This window comes from Lygodium microphyllum, chromosome 9, assembly GCF_053477565.2.
Source record: "Lygodium microphyllum isolate KBCC chromosome 9, Lygodium_microphyllum_v1.1.10, whole genome shotgun sequence".
NCBI lineage: Eukaryota > Viridiplantae > Streptophyta > Polypodiopsida > Schizaeales > Lygodiaceae > Lygodium > Lygodium microphyllum.
The window spans coordinates 62,047-79,263 of record NC_141143.1 but is presented as its reverse complement, the minus strand read 5'-3'; the positions used below and the strand labels follow the sequence as shown (position 1 = coordinate 79,263).

General features: G+C 41.1%; 1 protein-coding gene across 11 annotated transcripts; it reads left to right on the top strand.

The window, feature by feature from the left end:
• The first annotated feature begins 679 nt into the window (after positions 1-679).
• LOC148030736 (pentatricopeptide repeat-containing protein At2g33680-like) lies at positions 680-3,852 on the top strand. Of its 11 annotated transcripts, none has more exons than XR_015691794.1 (3): positions 680-2,937; positions 3,218-3,362; positions 3,532-3,666. XR_015691794.1 is itself a non-coding variant. In XM_087684242.1 (3 exons), the coding sequence occupies exons 1-3, from the start codon at positions 1,224-1,226 to the stop codon at positions 3,759-3,761; spliced, it is 2,082 nt and encodes a 693-aa protein (XP_087540368.1). In that variant the 5' UTR covers positions 680-1,223; the 3' UTR covers positions 3,762-3,852. The 11 variants fall into 11 exon arrangements, 9 of the variants coding, with proteins under 9 accessions (XP_087540368.1, XP_087540371.1, XP_087540366.1 ...); XR_015691795.1 differs by having other exon boundaries at positions 3,218-3,366; positions 3,532-3,648; XM_087684242.1 differs by having other exon boundaries at positions 680-2,270; positions 2,559-2,634; positions 2,803-3,852.
• The last annotated feature ends 13,365 nt before the right edge of the window (positions 3,853-17,217 follow it).

The following is a 17,217-nucleotide window of genomic DNA, read 5'->3' as shown; positions in this document are numbered from 1 at the left end:
TCTCGAAAGTCAGGGTTATTGTTGACCTTCCACCCCCAATCAACTATAAGGGAGTCCAATGCTTCTTAGGCCATACGGGGTACTATCGGCGATTTGTGCTGAATTACATGTTGATGGCCAAACCTTTATACAAGCTGCTAATTATCTTTGAATGGACTGAAGCATGCCAACGAGCATATGAAGAGTTAAAGAAAGTTCTAACCACATCACCAATTCTATGAGCCCCAGATTGGACCATTATCTTCCATGTGCTCCCCAGGCGTGGGCCCTTTTGGATGCGCGGAGTATGTAAAGGGCAAGATGCCCTTTTTTGGTATCCTAGCCTGTGATTGGCTCGTGTTGCACACACTGGGCGTCCAGGGCCTAGTGCGTAACGGGCCTTAGAAATGAAGTTGGGACGACGAATCTTGATTGCCACTTTGGTTGTGGCTAATAATAGATCTAATAAAAGTTTTTTTGAGTTTTGAAAAATTTAGATCTAAGCTTTTTAACACTTTATAAGTTTGGGTGTATTATACTTGTGTCATGTAGAATAGGTAATATGTTTAATAGATATTTTAATTATAATATAATATAGAATAGATGTAGAAGTATAAAGTATAGATAGTGTAGATAGGTAGATGTTTCAATTATAATATAGATATAGATAGTACAGAAGTATAGATTTTGATCTTGGATGTTGGCTAACTGTAGCAAAGGGATGAATGGGACTTTATCATTGCCAAACGACCAGTTCATGAATCTGCGTTGAAGAGCTGCTCGTCAACATTTTGGAATTCCTGGAGGCCGATGCAGCCACTGCCTCACTAAATCTGCTTCCGTATGGAGCACCTCAGGTCCACAGGTGGGGTCTGACGCCAATGGCGGACAGAGCAGGGGGCCGCTGCTGGGGCGGGCTGCATCTACTCATTGACCCAGCATTGCTATAGTTGAGGATGCTAGATTCATTGCTGTTCTTGAAGTTGCATGTTGCTGAAGCGCCAGAAATCACAGCTATTGCAGTAGCAAATGAAGCCTCTTGCAATGTAGAAACCTTCTTTTTTTTCGAAGTCTACATGCTTTCTTGCAGCGGGTTGCAGACAGTGAGATCAATCACCCTGCCCGGTCTGTCATGGGGCATGGCTGCAGAACTCCCTCAAAAATAGCAACCAAGCGGGGACCTTCAGCTGAGCCCTTGTAGTGGCGTCAGACGCAAGTATGGAAGTAGAAACAAGACATATGCCATGTCGTCTTCTCCAAGAACTGCCCGATTGGTTCCCGATCTTCACAAATGGACTGCAACAATCTTAGCGTATTGCAAGTGTGGCCATAATGAAAAAGCCATTGCACTGTATTACAAGCTCTGCGAAAGAGCAATCCAGCCAGACGGACATGCCTTTGTTGCTGCCCTCAAAGCCTGTGGTGGTGCAGAAGCACACGTGCATGGCAGGGTGGTCCACGGCCACATTGTTAGAACTACTTCTGAGGGCAGCATATTTGTTGGGAATGCTCTTGTTGACATGTATATCAAATGTGGATACTTGGAGGATGCTTGCACTATATTCAACAAAATGCTGATGCGAGATGTGGTCACATGGAACACCATGATAGCTGGGTGCTGCCAGCTTGCATCCCTTGAGATGGGTCTTCAATTGTGGCAGAGTATGCAGCACCATGGCATTGAGCCTGACATGGTCACTTATACTTGCATCCTAAAAGCATGCTTTAGTGCAGTGGTCATAGAACAGGGTATGATGCTCCATAATCATATCTTTGAATGCTCTTTGGAGCCGGACCTGTTTATTGGCAGCTCCTTGATTGCTATGTATGCCAAATCTGCACGTTTGTTAGATGCTAGGAGGGTCTTTGACCGGTTGACAAAGCATAGCCATGTTGTATGGAACACGATAATCTCAGGATATGTTAAGAATGGAGATAGCTGGGAGGCCCTGCATCTTTTTGAGCAAATGCAACATCAGAGAGTGGAACCACGTCAAACTACTTTTGTGTGCACTGTGAAAGCATGCTCTGTGGTAGCATCATTACACCTTGGTAAGCTAATTCATTCCTACATAATTGAGCATTGTTTTGACATCAATGTGTTCATTAATGGCAGTCTAATTGATATGTATACTCAACTTGGGAGCTTTGATGAAGCTTGTAACATATTTAGAATGTCCAAAAAGAAGGATATTGTTATGTGGAATGCTTTGATTAATGGTTTCATTCAAAATGGAAATAACTTAGAAGCTCTCTCACATTTCAGGAGGATGAAACAATGGAGCAGTCAGGTGAGCTGTGTAACATTGGTGTGTGTTTTGAGAGCTTGTTCTAGCTTAAGAGACATAGATGAGGGTAGAATAGTTCATGCCCACATGATTGAGAGTGGGTATGAGTCAGATATATATGCTATCAATGCTCTGATTGATATGTATATAAAATGTCACCACTTTGTTGAAGCACAGAGGCTGTTTGATAGAATGCAAATGAGGGATATTGTAACATGGAACACTCTCATTGCAGGATATGTCCAGAATTGCTTATCTAAAGTGCTATGGCTTTTCAAATGTTTGCAACAGGAAGGAGTAAAGCCTGATCAGGTTACCTATGCCTGTGTTCTTAAAGCATGTTCCATAGTAGGGGCCCTGCATGAAGGCAAGCTTGTCCACTACAGCATTATTGAAAATTGCTCTGTGTTGGATGTGTTAGTTGAAAATGCACTTATTTTCCTGTATAGCAAGTGGGGCAGTTTAGATGATGCACATTATTTGTTTAACCATATGACTAAGAGAGATGTGATAACATGGGGTTCAATGTGTACAGGTTTAATTGAAAATGGGCGGCCTGAAGAAGCTTTGTCGTTGTTTCAGAAAATGATGCATGAAGGTATTAATCTTAATCAAGGGGCTTTTGTATCCCTTCTAAAGGCTTGTGCTAGTACATCAGCCCTTGATAATGGTAAGCTTAGTCATGCCTATGCTATAGATGCTGGTTTTGAATCAGATGTATCTTTAGGCAATACTCTTGTAGACATGTATGTCAACTGTGGGTGTGTTGAAGATGCATGTACAGTGTTTCAAAAGTTACCACTACGGGACTTCACATCATGGACTGCAATGATTGCTGGGTTTGGCCATCATAACAAATATGATATGGCCTTACATTTCTTTGAAGTCATGCAACTGGAAGACTTGCAGCCAAATGATGTGACCTTTATCTGTCTTCTCACCATATGCAGTCATCTCGGGTTTGTGGAAGAAGGTTGTCGTCTTGTCCGCCTGATTATGGAACATCACGCAGCTGTTTTGTCAGTTGATCATTACAACTGTTTGGTTGACTTACTTGGAAGAGCTAAACAATTGGACAGAGCCAGAGATTTACTAGTTAGTATGCCTTATCATCCAACAGCCATTGGTTGGTCCTCTTTGTTAACCCACTGTGGAACACATGGTAACTTGGGGCTAGGGAAATATTGTTTTGACACATTACTAGACTTGGATCAGTGTAATGCTTCTGCCTATGTCCTAATGGCAGGGATCTATATGGATGCAGGAATGCAGGATGATGCTAACAAGATAATGGAGATGAAAAAAGGTGAGGAAGCTTGGAAGGAGCCAGGAAAAGCATTGATCGAGATTGGCATAAATATACATAGTTTTGTAGTGGGTGATAATAGCCATTTGTATAATGATGAAATAGTTGCAAGATTGAGGAGCTTACGTGTGGAAATGAGCGAGGAAGGAGTCTTTCCTTATTACAGACATCATCTAATAGACAATTGATAGAGGAAAATGATAGAGACAATTTTTTCCAATTGTGGATTTGAGCATCCTAGATGTGTTGTCCAATATAAGAAGACCTTGGTTTCTGATTTATTGGCAAGCAAGCAACTTTATTCGATTTGTTTAACTTTTCTTGATTATTTTAAAATGTTGCATAGATGTTAATATTCTCTCATGTCAGAATTTCAAGCTGATTCTAAATCTCTGTGGTTTGGGCGAGATGCATTGGAAAGGTGGAGCCACTGCAGACCTCTAAATACAGGGACTGCCAAAGTGATACACTTTCATATGAAAGTAAAATGGATGTTACTTTGGGAGAAAAGACAGGAGATGTCTGCTGCATGTTTAACTATTGGCAGGAGTTACCTCGTGGAATCTAGAGTATTTGCATTGGCAAGGGTTTGCTCAACTCTGGGCTTGTGACGTACAGTTGGAGAGACCCTAGTCTGATCAAGATGATAAGATTGGGAAGACACAGTGTAAACCTTGAATTCTGTGATACTGAGTAAACCTACATGAGCAACAGGAGTTTATTAGATACTGGAATGTGTGTTGACAGTGGCCATCTTTCTCTTGAGACGGTTCAGCAGAAGCAAAAATTCAGAGATGTTGCAAGTATTCTCCAAATCAGGAAGCAAAATTTACAGCATTAACCATCAAAAACCTTGTGAAGATTTTGAGATGGCCTAGTTACATATTTCAACGCCTGTAGCTGATGTGGGATTCCTAGGTATTTTCTAGCTGCTCTAAAAGATTCTGTAAAACGGTGTAGATTGCCAGGCATGAAAGGGTATGCTGTACAAGACGGGAACAGCTAGTCATGGGTGATAATTCTGATTGTATTAGCTTCCTCTGCAACTCTTGCTAGAAAAGCTACTAGGTCAACGTAGACTAGAGGGTCCTTGGAGATGATCTAGGCTACGGTAGCAAATTGGGCATTCATTTTGTGTGAACTATGCCATGATGACCAAGATATTGGAGGATCATGAGCCTATCACTATTCAAGAGGCTCTTGCATAGGTTAGCCGGCATTATGTGATGTAGAAGTTGGTTTTGTGTCTCTCAAGGTGGAAGTTTTTGTTGGGGATAAAGGTACATGTGTCTAACTGATTGTGTATTTATTACATTGATAGTACTTGTATCCCTGTACATTGCAAGTGGTGGGTGCCCATCACTATCATTTGATTCTTAATTCTTTCAGAGACATTTGAATAAGGGAAGACCGGTCACACATTGTGACTATTGGAGTTTCCACGTACGGTGTCTCTTTCTCTTGCTCTCTTGCCTCATCTTCCATAGCTTTTACTTTGCTTGTGTGCTTTCACTTGGGCTGTACCTTATGAGGAAATATGCATCGCATTCAATGCCCATCAACTTCCTAATGAAGGTAAAACACTCTGTTGAGAGACTTTTAGTGAGCAGATATGTAGGATTTTGGTTAGTTGTGTCGAGATTCAAGCTCAGTATCTACAACGTATTAGTTGTACGGTCATAGCTAGCTGTCACCGTCTTGTGTGTTGTAATAGTGATTCAGTCAGACTTAACTCAGGTTAGAGGTGTTTGGTTAGTTAGTGACCTATTTTCATACATTGCATATATGATTTAGACTTAGTATCTTTTGTGTGTTACACAATGAATGAATAATGAAAGAAGAGAGAGTATACTGCTCTCTTTTCATGGCTCCTATTTTAGTTTGTCTCTTCTTCTCTTTGAACATGGAATCAGAGCTCAGCTTTGCGAGAGTTAGAGTTGTGGAGCTAGACTTGACCTTCAGTCTGTGAGAAACCTTGCAACAACCCTTTTTTTGCAAAAGCCATATCTTGATGTAGAAATGGATTTTGGAGAAATGGCTTGCAATTTCTAACTATTTTAACGTGGTTTACAACTTTGTAGAAGAAAGTTCTTCCAAATTTTGAACGGATTTTGAGATATTCGACATAGACTTGTGCAGATTGGTTGTTTACTGTAGTGGATAGCACTCATGTCCGGATGATGCTTGGTTGTTTTGGGATACCATTTGTGTAACGAGTGTGGGATACATAAGAACTAGGGGTTAGACACCCAGTCACCCTGATCGGGGAATATAAGGTGTAAGAGTTCTAGTTTAGGGCAACTAGTTATTATCAAGAACACACTCTTCACTTTCATCTTCAGCTTTCATGACTTCCTTATCCCTTCCTTTTTTTTGTATTTCTCACTCCTCTTTTAGTCTTTTTTTCTCTTCCCCTCTTTTTCTCTCTTTAGCTTATTTTCTTTTTCTTTGAGTTTCATTCATTAGAAGTGGTATCAGAGTATCAAGCTTTGGTCATTTTCTTCTTTCCTCTTTCTCCATCTAGTCCCTTTTCAAATCCCAAATCCTAGTTACTCAGGTTATAGGTACAAATACAGCATGAAGGACCATAGTTAGTCTCAGCTTCTTGGGGCAAGTAGGAGCTATGGCTAGAGACTCATACATATCTGAAGGTAAAAAGGCTAACTAGCAAGTCGTTATTTCTTTTTATGCAAATTTTAGAGGTTCCAGGGTAAGTTGGAGATTCAGGAGTTGAGAGGAGAGTTAAATCATAGTTACTCTTTGTTCTAGGTTTCTCTCTCTTTCCCAACAAGCTTTTTCCTCAGGCTCCCATGGTGGATTGCTCCTAAATCTCTTCCTTTTGTTGTAACCAATCTTCAGCTCCAATCTTCAGTTGCTCCACAACCTTCCTGGGGTGATTCCCCATCTGCCAAGTACCCTTGTGCCCAGTTTCCAAGCCATGTGGAAAGCAGGCAGTAGGTTGCAAAATGCGGCGCATTTTGCATTGAGTTGTCTGCTGCCTCCTCAATCTCTATTCTTCCCTTGCTGGTCTTAGTGCAACGAATCCTTGGGGCAGCATGTAATACTTTCCTTCCCAATTAACTTGACCTCCTCCTGTCCCCTCTTGTTGGCTATCTTCTCGGTGAAGCACCCTACTATACACTGCTTGGGGATAGCCATTAAAGCTCAGCCCAAGCTCTTAATTCAACCCACAACCTCTGGAAGCTCAACCCTCAGGAGATCCTTTAGCTCCTTTTGTCCCTTATACTCGGATTGAAGACATGGAGCTCAACATGTATGGAATTATTGTGGGTAGCCATTACATCATTGAAGATTAAGCTTGGTACAAGCTCGGGAGCCCATCACCAGTGGAAGCATGCGAATACTTGAAGGCTTCATCCATTGGAGTGCTTCGACCAATTAGGCTTGCTTGATGGAGAAATTGGCATCATGGTGGATCATGCTTTAACTATCTTCCCCAAACATTGAAGAGATATGTCAATTTGGTCTTAATATATCATCATAATCCACTTGTTGAGCTTAATTCCTTTTGTTGGAGAGATTAGGGTTGTATATGCTTCACTAGCTCAATCCATTATTGTATGCATGTGCCACTGAAATTAATACCTTGTTTGCCTTCTAATGCATCATGACTAATCCTAAATCAATTGCATTTGCTGACATTAACTTCTTCTTGATCCTGTGTGCTTTAGATTAATCCCAAGTGTGTAATAAACCTTTGTAAATGGGTAAGTAGTAGCCAATGAGTCATTGGACTGCCAAGGTAATTCCTATCCAAGATTTTGTTCAAATCCTTGCATCTCATAAAACAACCCAATGTTTCCTTTCCAATTCATCTCATATTGATTGCTTAATAAAAATATGTGCAATTTATACTCTTGCTGAGGAAAAATATGAATGCTAGGCGAGGTGGTAAGCCAAAAGAGAGGTGACCATCCCTTATCACTTAAGACCCTAAAGGGGTGCACAACTTGGCATGGGGAGAACTTTATCCACCTCCTGGCGGTGATCCAAAGCTTGATACTTGCATGTAAATGTAGGTACTCTTCTATGGTCACCACCACTTTCTATGAAATAATCCCCTTTGGACACTCTTTCAGTGCTTATGGTACCCATGTATGACACTTGCTATGTATAACACTTGAGGTGTATGTAGTCAAAAGTGATGTATGGCATTAAGCTACACTTATGTAGTGATGATAGAGCATATGGACATGTAAATGTGCTTGGGATTGTGATCAGTATGCTTAGAATGCTATTTATGTTGTTGCTTAGGTCTCTTAGTCTATGAGCTATTCATACAATACATTTTCATCAAGGGATAGACAGTGTTTTTAGTCACAGTCAATAAAGACAGTCATAAATATTTAATTACAGAAAATTCTGTATTACACTTGGGAGTGCAAGCTATAGCTCACCTTGAAGAGAGCTTCGTCCCCTCTAGTTTGAATATAAAATCTCCCTAATTAGAGCTATTGCTTGAAAGTTATGGCCATTTTTGTGCACTAAGGTCACTGTGGACACGATATAGATTACTTTACGACAGACACAAATCCAATTGCAAAAAATTGTGATAATTTTCTATCGCAAAGTTTAATAGCTCATCTCGAAGAGGGCTTCCTCTCCTTCAATTTGAATAAAAAAATCTCACTAATCGAAGTTTCCCACAAAAAGTTACACCCCATTTAATGATAGTGGGTCTTGTGGACTAGATCTAGATGACTAGCCATAAAAGCAAAAGTAAGGCCTATGAAGAACTTCAGAGGAGATTAGTGTTGAGATATCGAGCTCCACTCGTGATATGCCAGGGTGACCGTTGTGCATTTATGTCACCGACTTGTCAGTTGCAGATGCGGTTGGTACACCGCCCATGAATAATAGCTAGATGACAGCTATCATTATCTACTCTAGTTCGTGGCTCAGTTAGTATGCCACCTTAGCTAGTTGAGTTTGGTTTGAGACCCATATATAGGGTTCTTCTATTTCTTTGTATTAGAGTTCTTTTTGGCTTACACAACTAAGAAGAGGAAAACTGTTTTCAGCCTCCATCCTTGTGTATTCCCCCATTGTGCAAGCAAGAAAGCTACAAGTGAGACTCATTCATTCTCTTCCACAATCTTGACATGGTATCAGAGCCTTGTTCGTGGTAAGGAGCTCAAGAAAGCAAGCCAAGCTCGCGGTGTTCTGGTAAGAGGAGCAGTGTTGCTTTCATTTTCTGTTTTGGGAGCAGATCTCTGCAGGTAGTACAGCCGAAAATTGCAAGAGTGCATTGTCTCAGATTGAGACGCCCTTCGCGGTGAAGCAAGTGGGCAGAATATGCTGCGGGAGAGGGCTTTAGCGCCTTGGCGACCCTGTTTTTTTGATTTGAGGCCATTTCGGGGCTTGTTTTGGAGGCGAAAGTTTTTTGCACGCACTTATGAAAAAGCCCTGTTTTATGCTGTGCGACCACTGTTCTACAGGTCGGTGAAAAATTACCACAGAAATTGCATCGTATGCTTGTGTGCAGAGACATTGGGAGTTACAGAATCATCCTTGGTTTTTGTTTATGCAAAATCGTCACTACGAAGTGACTGTGTGGTCAAATACCACTTTCGCCAGTTTTGTAGATTTGCCCTTGTGAGGGTGAAGCTGATTTTTTTGCAGTGACAGAATTTTTTGCAGTATTCTGTAATGGCGTTTGATTCTCTTTCATAGATTGTCACTGAAAAGCTTGACAAGAACAACTTCCAGGCATGGAAGTTTAGAATGACGAATTTCCTTATGGGAAAAGGATATTGGGAATTTGTTGCAGGAAATGAAGAAGAACCAATTCTTCCTGATGTTCCTAATCAACAGCAAATGCAGGCATTCAAAGTATGGCATGAGAGAGCCATGAAAGTTATGTACTGGCTGTCTATCAGTATTTCAGACTCTATGATTGTGCATATTCAGGATGCAAGTACGCCAAAGGAGGCATGGGATACTTTGTAAAAAATGTATAGCACAAATACGCAAGCTAGAAAAATGCAGCTTAAGCAAGAGTTGCACAATGTGCAAAGAGAAAGTATGAGCATCAATGACTACCACATGAAGGTGAAGAAGATTGTAGATGCACTTGCTTTCATTGGGTCGCCAGTGGAAGATGATTTAGTTTCTGTGACCTTGAATGGTCTAGGAAAGGATTATGCACAGTTTCGGACATCCATTTCAGTTCATGAAAGATTTCCTGATTTTGAGGAGTTGATTGCTCTTCTAATTTCTGAGGAGCAGAGAAATGGTGGTGCATCTTCTTCAGGAGGAACTTCGAAAGAAGCTGTCTTCTACTCAAATGCTGGAAGAGGTAGAGGCAGAGGTAGAGGATGCCGATTTGGAGGCCGTGGTAGAAATCAGAATATGCAGCAAACTCAAGAAAACCAATCCTATGGAGGAGGACGTGGTAACTCTAGAGGCAGGGAGAGCCAAAGAGGTTGTGGTGGATGGCAAAGAGGTCAAAATGCAAACAGTAATGTTGAATGCTACTACTGTGGTAAAATGGGTCATATGGCTAAAGACTGCTATAAAAAGCAGAATGACATTATGAATGGAAAACTGCAACAAGGAAATTATGCATCTTTTAGTAGACAGGGTGATGACATAAATGAACATTTGTTTATGGTGCAACACATGAACAATTCTGTGACAAGTGTAGAAGAAAGCAACGAAGTGTGATATGTTGACTCAGGTGCATCAAACCACATGACAGGTCATGCAGAATGGATGTAGGATGCAAGGAAAATGGAAAAACCAGGATTTGTGGAGACTGGTGATGATACTGCACATCCTATTGTGTAGATTGGAAAAATTCATTTGTCTATGCAGGATGGGAAAAAGAAATACATGTCAGATGTATTTCACGTCCCGAATATCACCAAGAATCTGATTTCTGTTGGTCAAATGGTTGAGCAGGGCTTGCAGGTCAGATTTAATCCTCATGGATGCTTTGTCGAGGATATGAAAAATAAAGGTCGCTTGATAGCAAAAGGAAAGAAGAAGGGCAGAATGTTTACGTTGGATGCAGACATGCCTGAATTGAGTGCAGCAATGTTTGCACATGGGACCGGTGTAGTTGCAGATATTGATATCTGGCATAAACGCATTGGTCATGTTAATGTACAGCGACTTAAATCAATGCAGGCTCAAAATATTGTTGCAGGATTGCCCAAATTCAAGGTTGCAGAAATGCATAAGGTATGTGAAGCCTGTCAGTTTGGAAAATAGGCAAGAAAACCATTTCCTAGACATGTTCAAGAGAGTAAGAAGCCATTAGAATTAATCCACTCTGATGTGTGGACTACTAAAGTTGCATCTCTTGGAGGCTGTCATTATTTTGTCACTTTTATTGATGACTATAGCAAAAAAGTTTGGGTGTATTTTATGAAAAAGAAAAGTGAAGTTTTTGGGTATTTCAAAACTCTTAAAGCTATGGTTGAAAAAGAAATAGACCTACAAATAAAATGCCTAAGGTCAGATGGAGGGGGAGAGTACATCTCAAATGAGTTTGCAAGGTTCCTACAGGAGCATGGCATAAAGCAGCAATATTCATGCAGTCATACCCCACAACAAAATGGAGTTGCAGAAAGGAAAAACAGGCATATTGGAGAGGTATCTCGTGCCATGCCCAACGAAAAAGACTTTCCAGATTTTTACTGGGCTGAAGCAGTTGGTACGACAGTCTATATAATGAACAGGACTCCCACTGCAACAATACATGGGATGACTCCAGAGGAGAGGTATACTGGTAGGAAACCAGATATTTCTCATTTAAAATTTTTTTGTTGCATTGCCTATGTACATGTGCCAGATGAGTTGAGATCCAAGTTGGATCCAAAAGCTGAGAAGTGCATCTTTATTGGTTACTCTCTGCAGCAAAAAGGGTATAGATGCTATAACCCTTCTACTCGTAAGTTTACAGTGAGCAGAGATGTTTTTGATGAGATGAGTAGCTGGTATAAACCAGTAAATGTGATTGATGATGTGGATGCACAAAATGGTAATGCTATACAGAATTCACAGCAGTAGTCACAAAATATTAGTGGACCTGGAGCGTCCTCTAGCAGTGGTTCACATTCTTCGCCATGGACATGCAGATTGCGATCAGGAGAATCTTCTCAAAGCAATGCAGATAATGGTATGCAGGTATCACGAAAAGGAAAAGAAAAGGTTGATCAGCCCATGTTTGATGTGAATGCAGGTCACTCTTATGTGGATTGTGAATCCAGTGGCTCAGAACAGAGCATTGATGATGAGTTGGGTATTCCCTCTATTGTTACACCTGGAGTAAGGAAGACCAGGGATATTTTGAGAGCACCTGGGAGTGAACCTACTTTGCGCAGGTCTACCAGAGTTAGGTATCCTGTGGATAGGCTGAAATATGATGGATTTACAGCCATTCACTATGCATATATGGTCAAAGTGATACAGGAACTAGAACCCACTTCTTTTGAGCAAGCCATGGGAAAAGAAAAATCGGAGAAAGCCATGGATGAAGAAATGGATGCCTTAGAAGCAAATGCTACATGGAAATTGGTACCTTTGCCTAAAGGTAAGAATGCAATTGGTTGCAAGTGGGTTTATAAGGTGAAGTACAATGCAGATGGTTCTGTGAACAGATACAAGGCAAGATTAGTAGTCAAGGGGTATGCACAAACATATGGCATTGACTATGAAGAAACATTCAGTCCGGTTGCAAGGATGGTAACCGTAAGAGCAGTCATTGCTATGGCTGCATCAAAGGGATGGTCTTTACATCAGATGGATGTAAAGAATGCCTTTTTGCATGGTGATTTGCAAGAAGAGGTCTATATGGAGCAGCCACCAGGTTATGTGCATGTTGTTCATCCTGAGTTTGTTTGCAGGTTGAAGAAAGCTTTGTATGGCTTGAAGCAAGCACCTAGAGCATGGTTTGACAAGATAGGACAGTATCTTGTCACTATTGGCTTTCAGATTTCCAAGGCAGATTTCTTACTTTATGTGAGAAAAACAGAGAAATGTATTATGCTACTTGTCATTTATGTTGATGATTTGATTATGACAGGTAATAGTGATGAAGATATCCTTTATGTGAAAATGCTATTGAAGCAGAAGTTTGAGATGAAGGATTTGGGAGAGCTGCGTTATTTCTTGGGCATTGAGGTGATTAGATCACCAAGTGGGATACAGCTCTTGCAGAGGCAGTATGGATTGGACATGTTGTCCAAATATGGGATGACAGGCTGTAAGCCTGTTTCAGTTCCTTTGGAGCAGAATGTGAAGCTGAGCGCAGATGCAGGTGAGCTTTTGGAAGACCCTACTATGTACAGACGCATAGTAGGAAGCTTGATTTATATGACTATTACCAGGCCAGATTTGAGCTATGCTGTTGGATTGGTAAGTCAGTTTATACAGGCTCCAAGGAAACCACATTTGGATGCGGCTAGACGCATACTCAGGTATGTGAAGTCCAGATTGCAGTATGGACTATTTTATGAGACTGGGTTTCAGATATAGTTGCATGGATACACTGATGCTGATTGGGCTGGTAGCATTTCTGATAGATATTCTACCAGTGGATATGTGTTCTCTTTTGGGAGTGCTGCAGTCACTTGGAGCAGCAAGAAACAGCCTACAGTTGCCTTGTCAAGCACAGAGGCTGAGTACAGGGGTGCAGTAATGGTTGCATGTGAGGTAGCTTGGTTGCATAAGCTACTTTATGATATGCATCAGCCTACAGATGGGCCAATTGTCATTTATTGTGACAACATGAGTAGTATACACTTGGCAAATAACCCAGTCTATCATGCTAGAACAAAGCACATTGAGGTGCATTATCACTATGTGCGGGAGAGGGTTTTTACTAGGTCTTATTGATCTAGTTTATGTCAGCACAGAGGATCAAGTAGCTGATATATTTACGAAGGCATTGGGCGCAGAGAAGCTGCGCAAGTTCAGAGACCTGCTTGGTGTGCAGGAATTGGGATTGAGCTCGAGGGGGAGTGTTGAGATATTGAGCTCCACTCATGATATGCCAGGGTGACCGTTGTGCATTTATGTCACCGACTTGTCAGTTGCAGATGCGGTTGGTACACCGCCCATGAATAATAGCTAGATGATAGCTATCCTTATCTACTCTAGTTCGTGGCTCAGTTAGTATGCCACCTTAGTTAGTTGAGTTTCGTTTGAGACCCATATATAGGGTTCTTCTATTTCTTTGTATTAGAGTTCTTTTTGGCTTACACAACTAAGAAGAGGAAAACTGTTTTCAGCCTCCATCCTTCCTTCTCTCCCACAATCTTGATAATTAGAGACTCTCGAACCTCCATGAATAATTAACCTAGCTCAGCACAAGATTACCATGGTGATATGCATGAGAAAGTGTCTGATATAGATCCCTACAACTTGCTCAACCACACTTTATGTCACAATAAGCTTTATCACATAGAGAGGTATAATGGGATGGTCACCAACCACTGCCAAATGATATCCAAATTTGATGAAGTAATTGAGCAAATGGCCCTCTCGAACTCCAGGACTCAACAAATCCTAGGGCAGCTCACCACTCGTTGCTCAGCTAGCTATAACTTCACCTCAAGAGAAGGCAAATGAATCCAAGCGCGAGTCTTGATGCCCCCCACCACTGGAGCCATTGCATGGTCCACATGGCATTCTTGGCTCCAAGGGTATTCCCCCTTCTACCTATGAAGTTGGTGAACCCTCTTATGCTCATGGCGAGCTTCTGTTGAGCTCTCCCGTCAACCATGTAGCCAACCCTCTAGTGAGGTCCTCTCCCACCATTGGTAGAAGCTACCCCACTTTTCCTCGGAGCCCCAATGGAACTTATATGAATTAACCCCATCATGGACAATATGGTATTAATGGCCAAACTAGCAATCATGGGTAGTATGGTAGAATGGGATAAATGCACAACATGGCATGTATGGGTAGCAAGGTGTATGGCCATCATGATATGTATGGATAACAAGGATTTCATGGGTAGCAAGGCCCTCATGATCTCCATGATAAGATACTACTCATCAAGTACAATGGCCAATTTCCCTTACCATCAGACTTAGAGGAATGGATATCCAAGTTAGAGTCCTACTTCAATATTTATCCCCGCACGGATGATCAGAAAATTATCTTTTCTTCTCTTCACTTGGAAGGATTTGCCCACACATGGTGGCGCTATATCAATCGAGAGAATCTTTAGTTCATTGATTGGGAAGACTGTAAAATGCATATGGTTCAAGTATTTATATCCCTTGTGAAAAAAGAGCAATTGACAAGACAATGATACACTCTTGACCAACGTAATCTCATTGTACAAGACTATATAAATCAGTTTATGAACTTGACCATATATGTGGAGAGCATTAGTAATAATGTCGAACTGCATGAGTACACCTATGGGTTGGAACCGCGCCTATTGGCGAATGTCATAGCTCAAAAGTCTACCGCACTATTTGATGCAATTGAATTGGCTCAAAGAGATGCAAGGAAGTATCGTAAGAATGAGAGTTTTCGGCAAGGTTATGGATAGTCCCATACCCCTTCGAGATTAGCTCCATATGGGGGTTGTTTTAGAGGCAATTCCATGCCTAATAGCAATCCCAAAATGTAGCCTCTTTGTATGAGGCAATTCTAGGCTTAAGACATGTAGGCAGATTGAATCCCATATGCACAGAGAGGGAAACTGCTACGTCATTGTTAGTCTCATATGCAAGATTGTGTTTATGAGTCCAAGCTTCCATCTTGGAACCTAATTCACTTGAGTAACAGGTCAAATCTTTGTCTATGTCATCATGAGCTTAATCTCCATCTTCGATCCACCATAGCCATTGCCATGCTCTAGATCCTGCATTTTTTGATATGGTATCAGAGCTCAACTGAGCATGGCACTGTCTCTCCAGTCTCTTTTCACCTCTGATCATCTCTGCCCAACTCACATCTAGCTCAGGACTTCATTTTCAACTTCATCTTTATCTTGACCTTGAGTCTGCCATAGCCAAACAACACATACCTCTGTTGGAGCTTCTTGATCTCCTCATCTAGGCCATAACTCTTGAAGCTTTCTTCTAGGAATATCTTTCCCTGGTCAAGCCGCTCCTCCTTGGCCCATCACAGCTCGACATTACTCATTGTAGAGCCCGACATTGCATGAATTCTAGCTCGTAGTTCTGTTTTGTGTGGCCTGCAGTTTGTACATCCCAGCTCCTTGGGCACAACACGATCTGATCCGTGACCATAGGGCTTTGGAAGCCCATGAGACAAGCTTCATTCCCATATAAAAAGTTTTAAAAATGATTAAATATCCAGCTCACACAGAACAAAAAACTAGGGCTACCCAGAAACCCTAACTGCAAACTCCATACTCAAGCTTTACTTTTCTTCATTTTCTCATTCTTCTTGGTACATTGAAGTTAGTGCCACTTTGATTTGAAGATTCCAACAAGGATTACTCATCAAGGAGGGAAATTTGTGAAGACTTTGGAAGATTTGGAGACGATATCAACACCAAGTTCTTCATTGCTACAGTCTCAAGCTCATTTTTCACTATATTCTCTTAGCTCAATCTTTGCCACTCAAAGATCTGCTACAACACTCAAGCCTTTAACCATTCAGATTTGAAGGTTTAGCGAGCTCAACTTCAAGATAAGATTTGGATTTGGAAGGATAGAAGCACTCAAGTTCAACAAGAGTACAAGTAACAATCATCATAGTATCTCTTGATACTACATACAAAGTGTGCCTTCACACTACTGTCTTGTGTCCTTTGACACACTCAAGATCAACTCATTGTTGCTGGTTACTCTTAGCCTTTTTAAGCTGATCCTCACTAATGAGAGTACCAAACATGAAGAATTCTAAATGGATATCTTATTCGAAGAGTAACATTACTCTTGTTGTTTTGCTGATTTCAAGCACATAGAAGATGTGCTTGTCTTACTTGCAGGGAATGATGGAGTTGTGAGCATTCAAGTGTTATCACTATTTGAAGAAATGCCTTCTACCTTGAAGAAAGTACAAGAGTTTGAAGTCATTTCCATTGCCTCGAAGATGATACCTTTGTTTGAGGGGGACATGGACATGAAGACTAATGCAACTAATGCAAGCAACGTCAATAAAGAAGAAGACCAAGAGAACCTAGAAGAAGAGGACCAAACGATCAAAGCGCGGTGGACATTGAATCTCCAAACAAAGTGACGAACAAGTACAAGATAAAAAAGAGAAAGCTAGACTACACCGACAAGAAGACCTATAATAAATTGAAGATCTATGCAAAAAGAAATGCTGAAAATTGCAAGAGTTTGCCAATCCTTGACCCAAATTTTACTAAACTTTTTTAGCCCTGTAATACCTAGCCCTAATGCTTCTGACATAAGCTTGCAAACTTCTCATGTAGCCTTGTACTACAGTCTCTGTATACTTTGTGAGGCCCTTGTTATAGCCTCTGGATGTCCATCATGTTTTTGGTATCCACACTTAGCCTATTCTGCGATAACCTTTGGTGTTTGGCCATGTTTTTGGTGTGCCCACACTTTGCAGGTGTTGCTTTCACTAAAGTCTCTACACACTTTGTACTTTCTGGTTGTGATTGAGGAGAGGTGTTGAGATACTTGCAATCACACCTACAATAGCCTCTTTGTATGA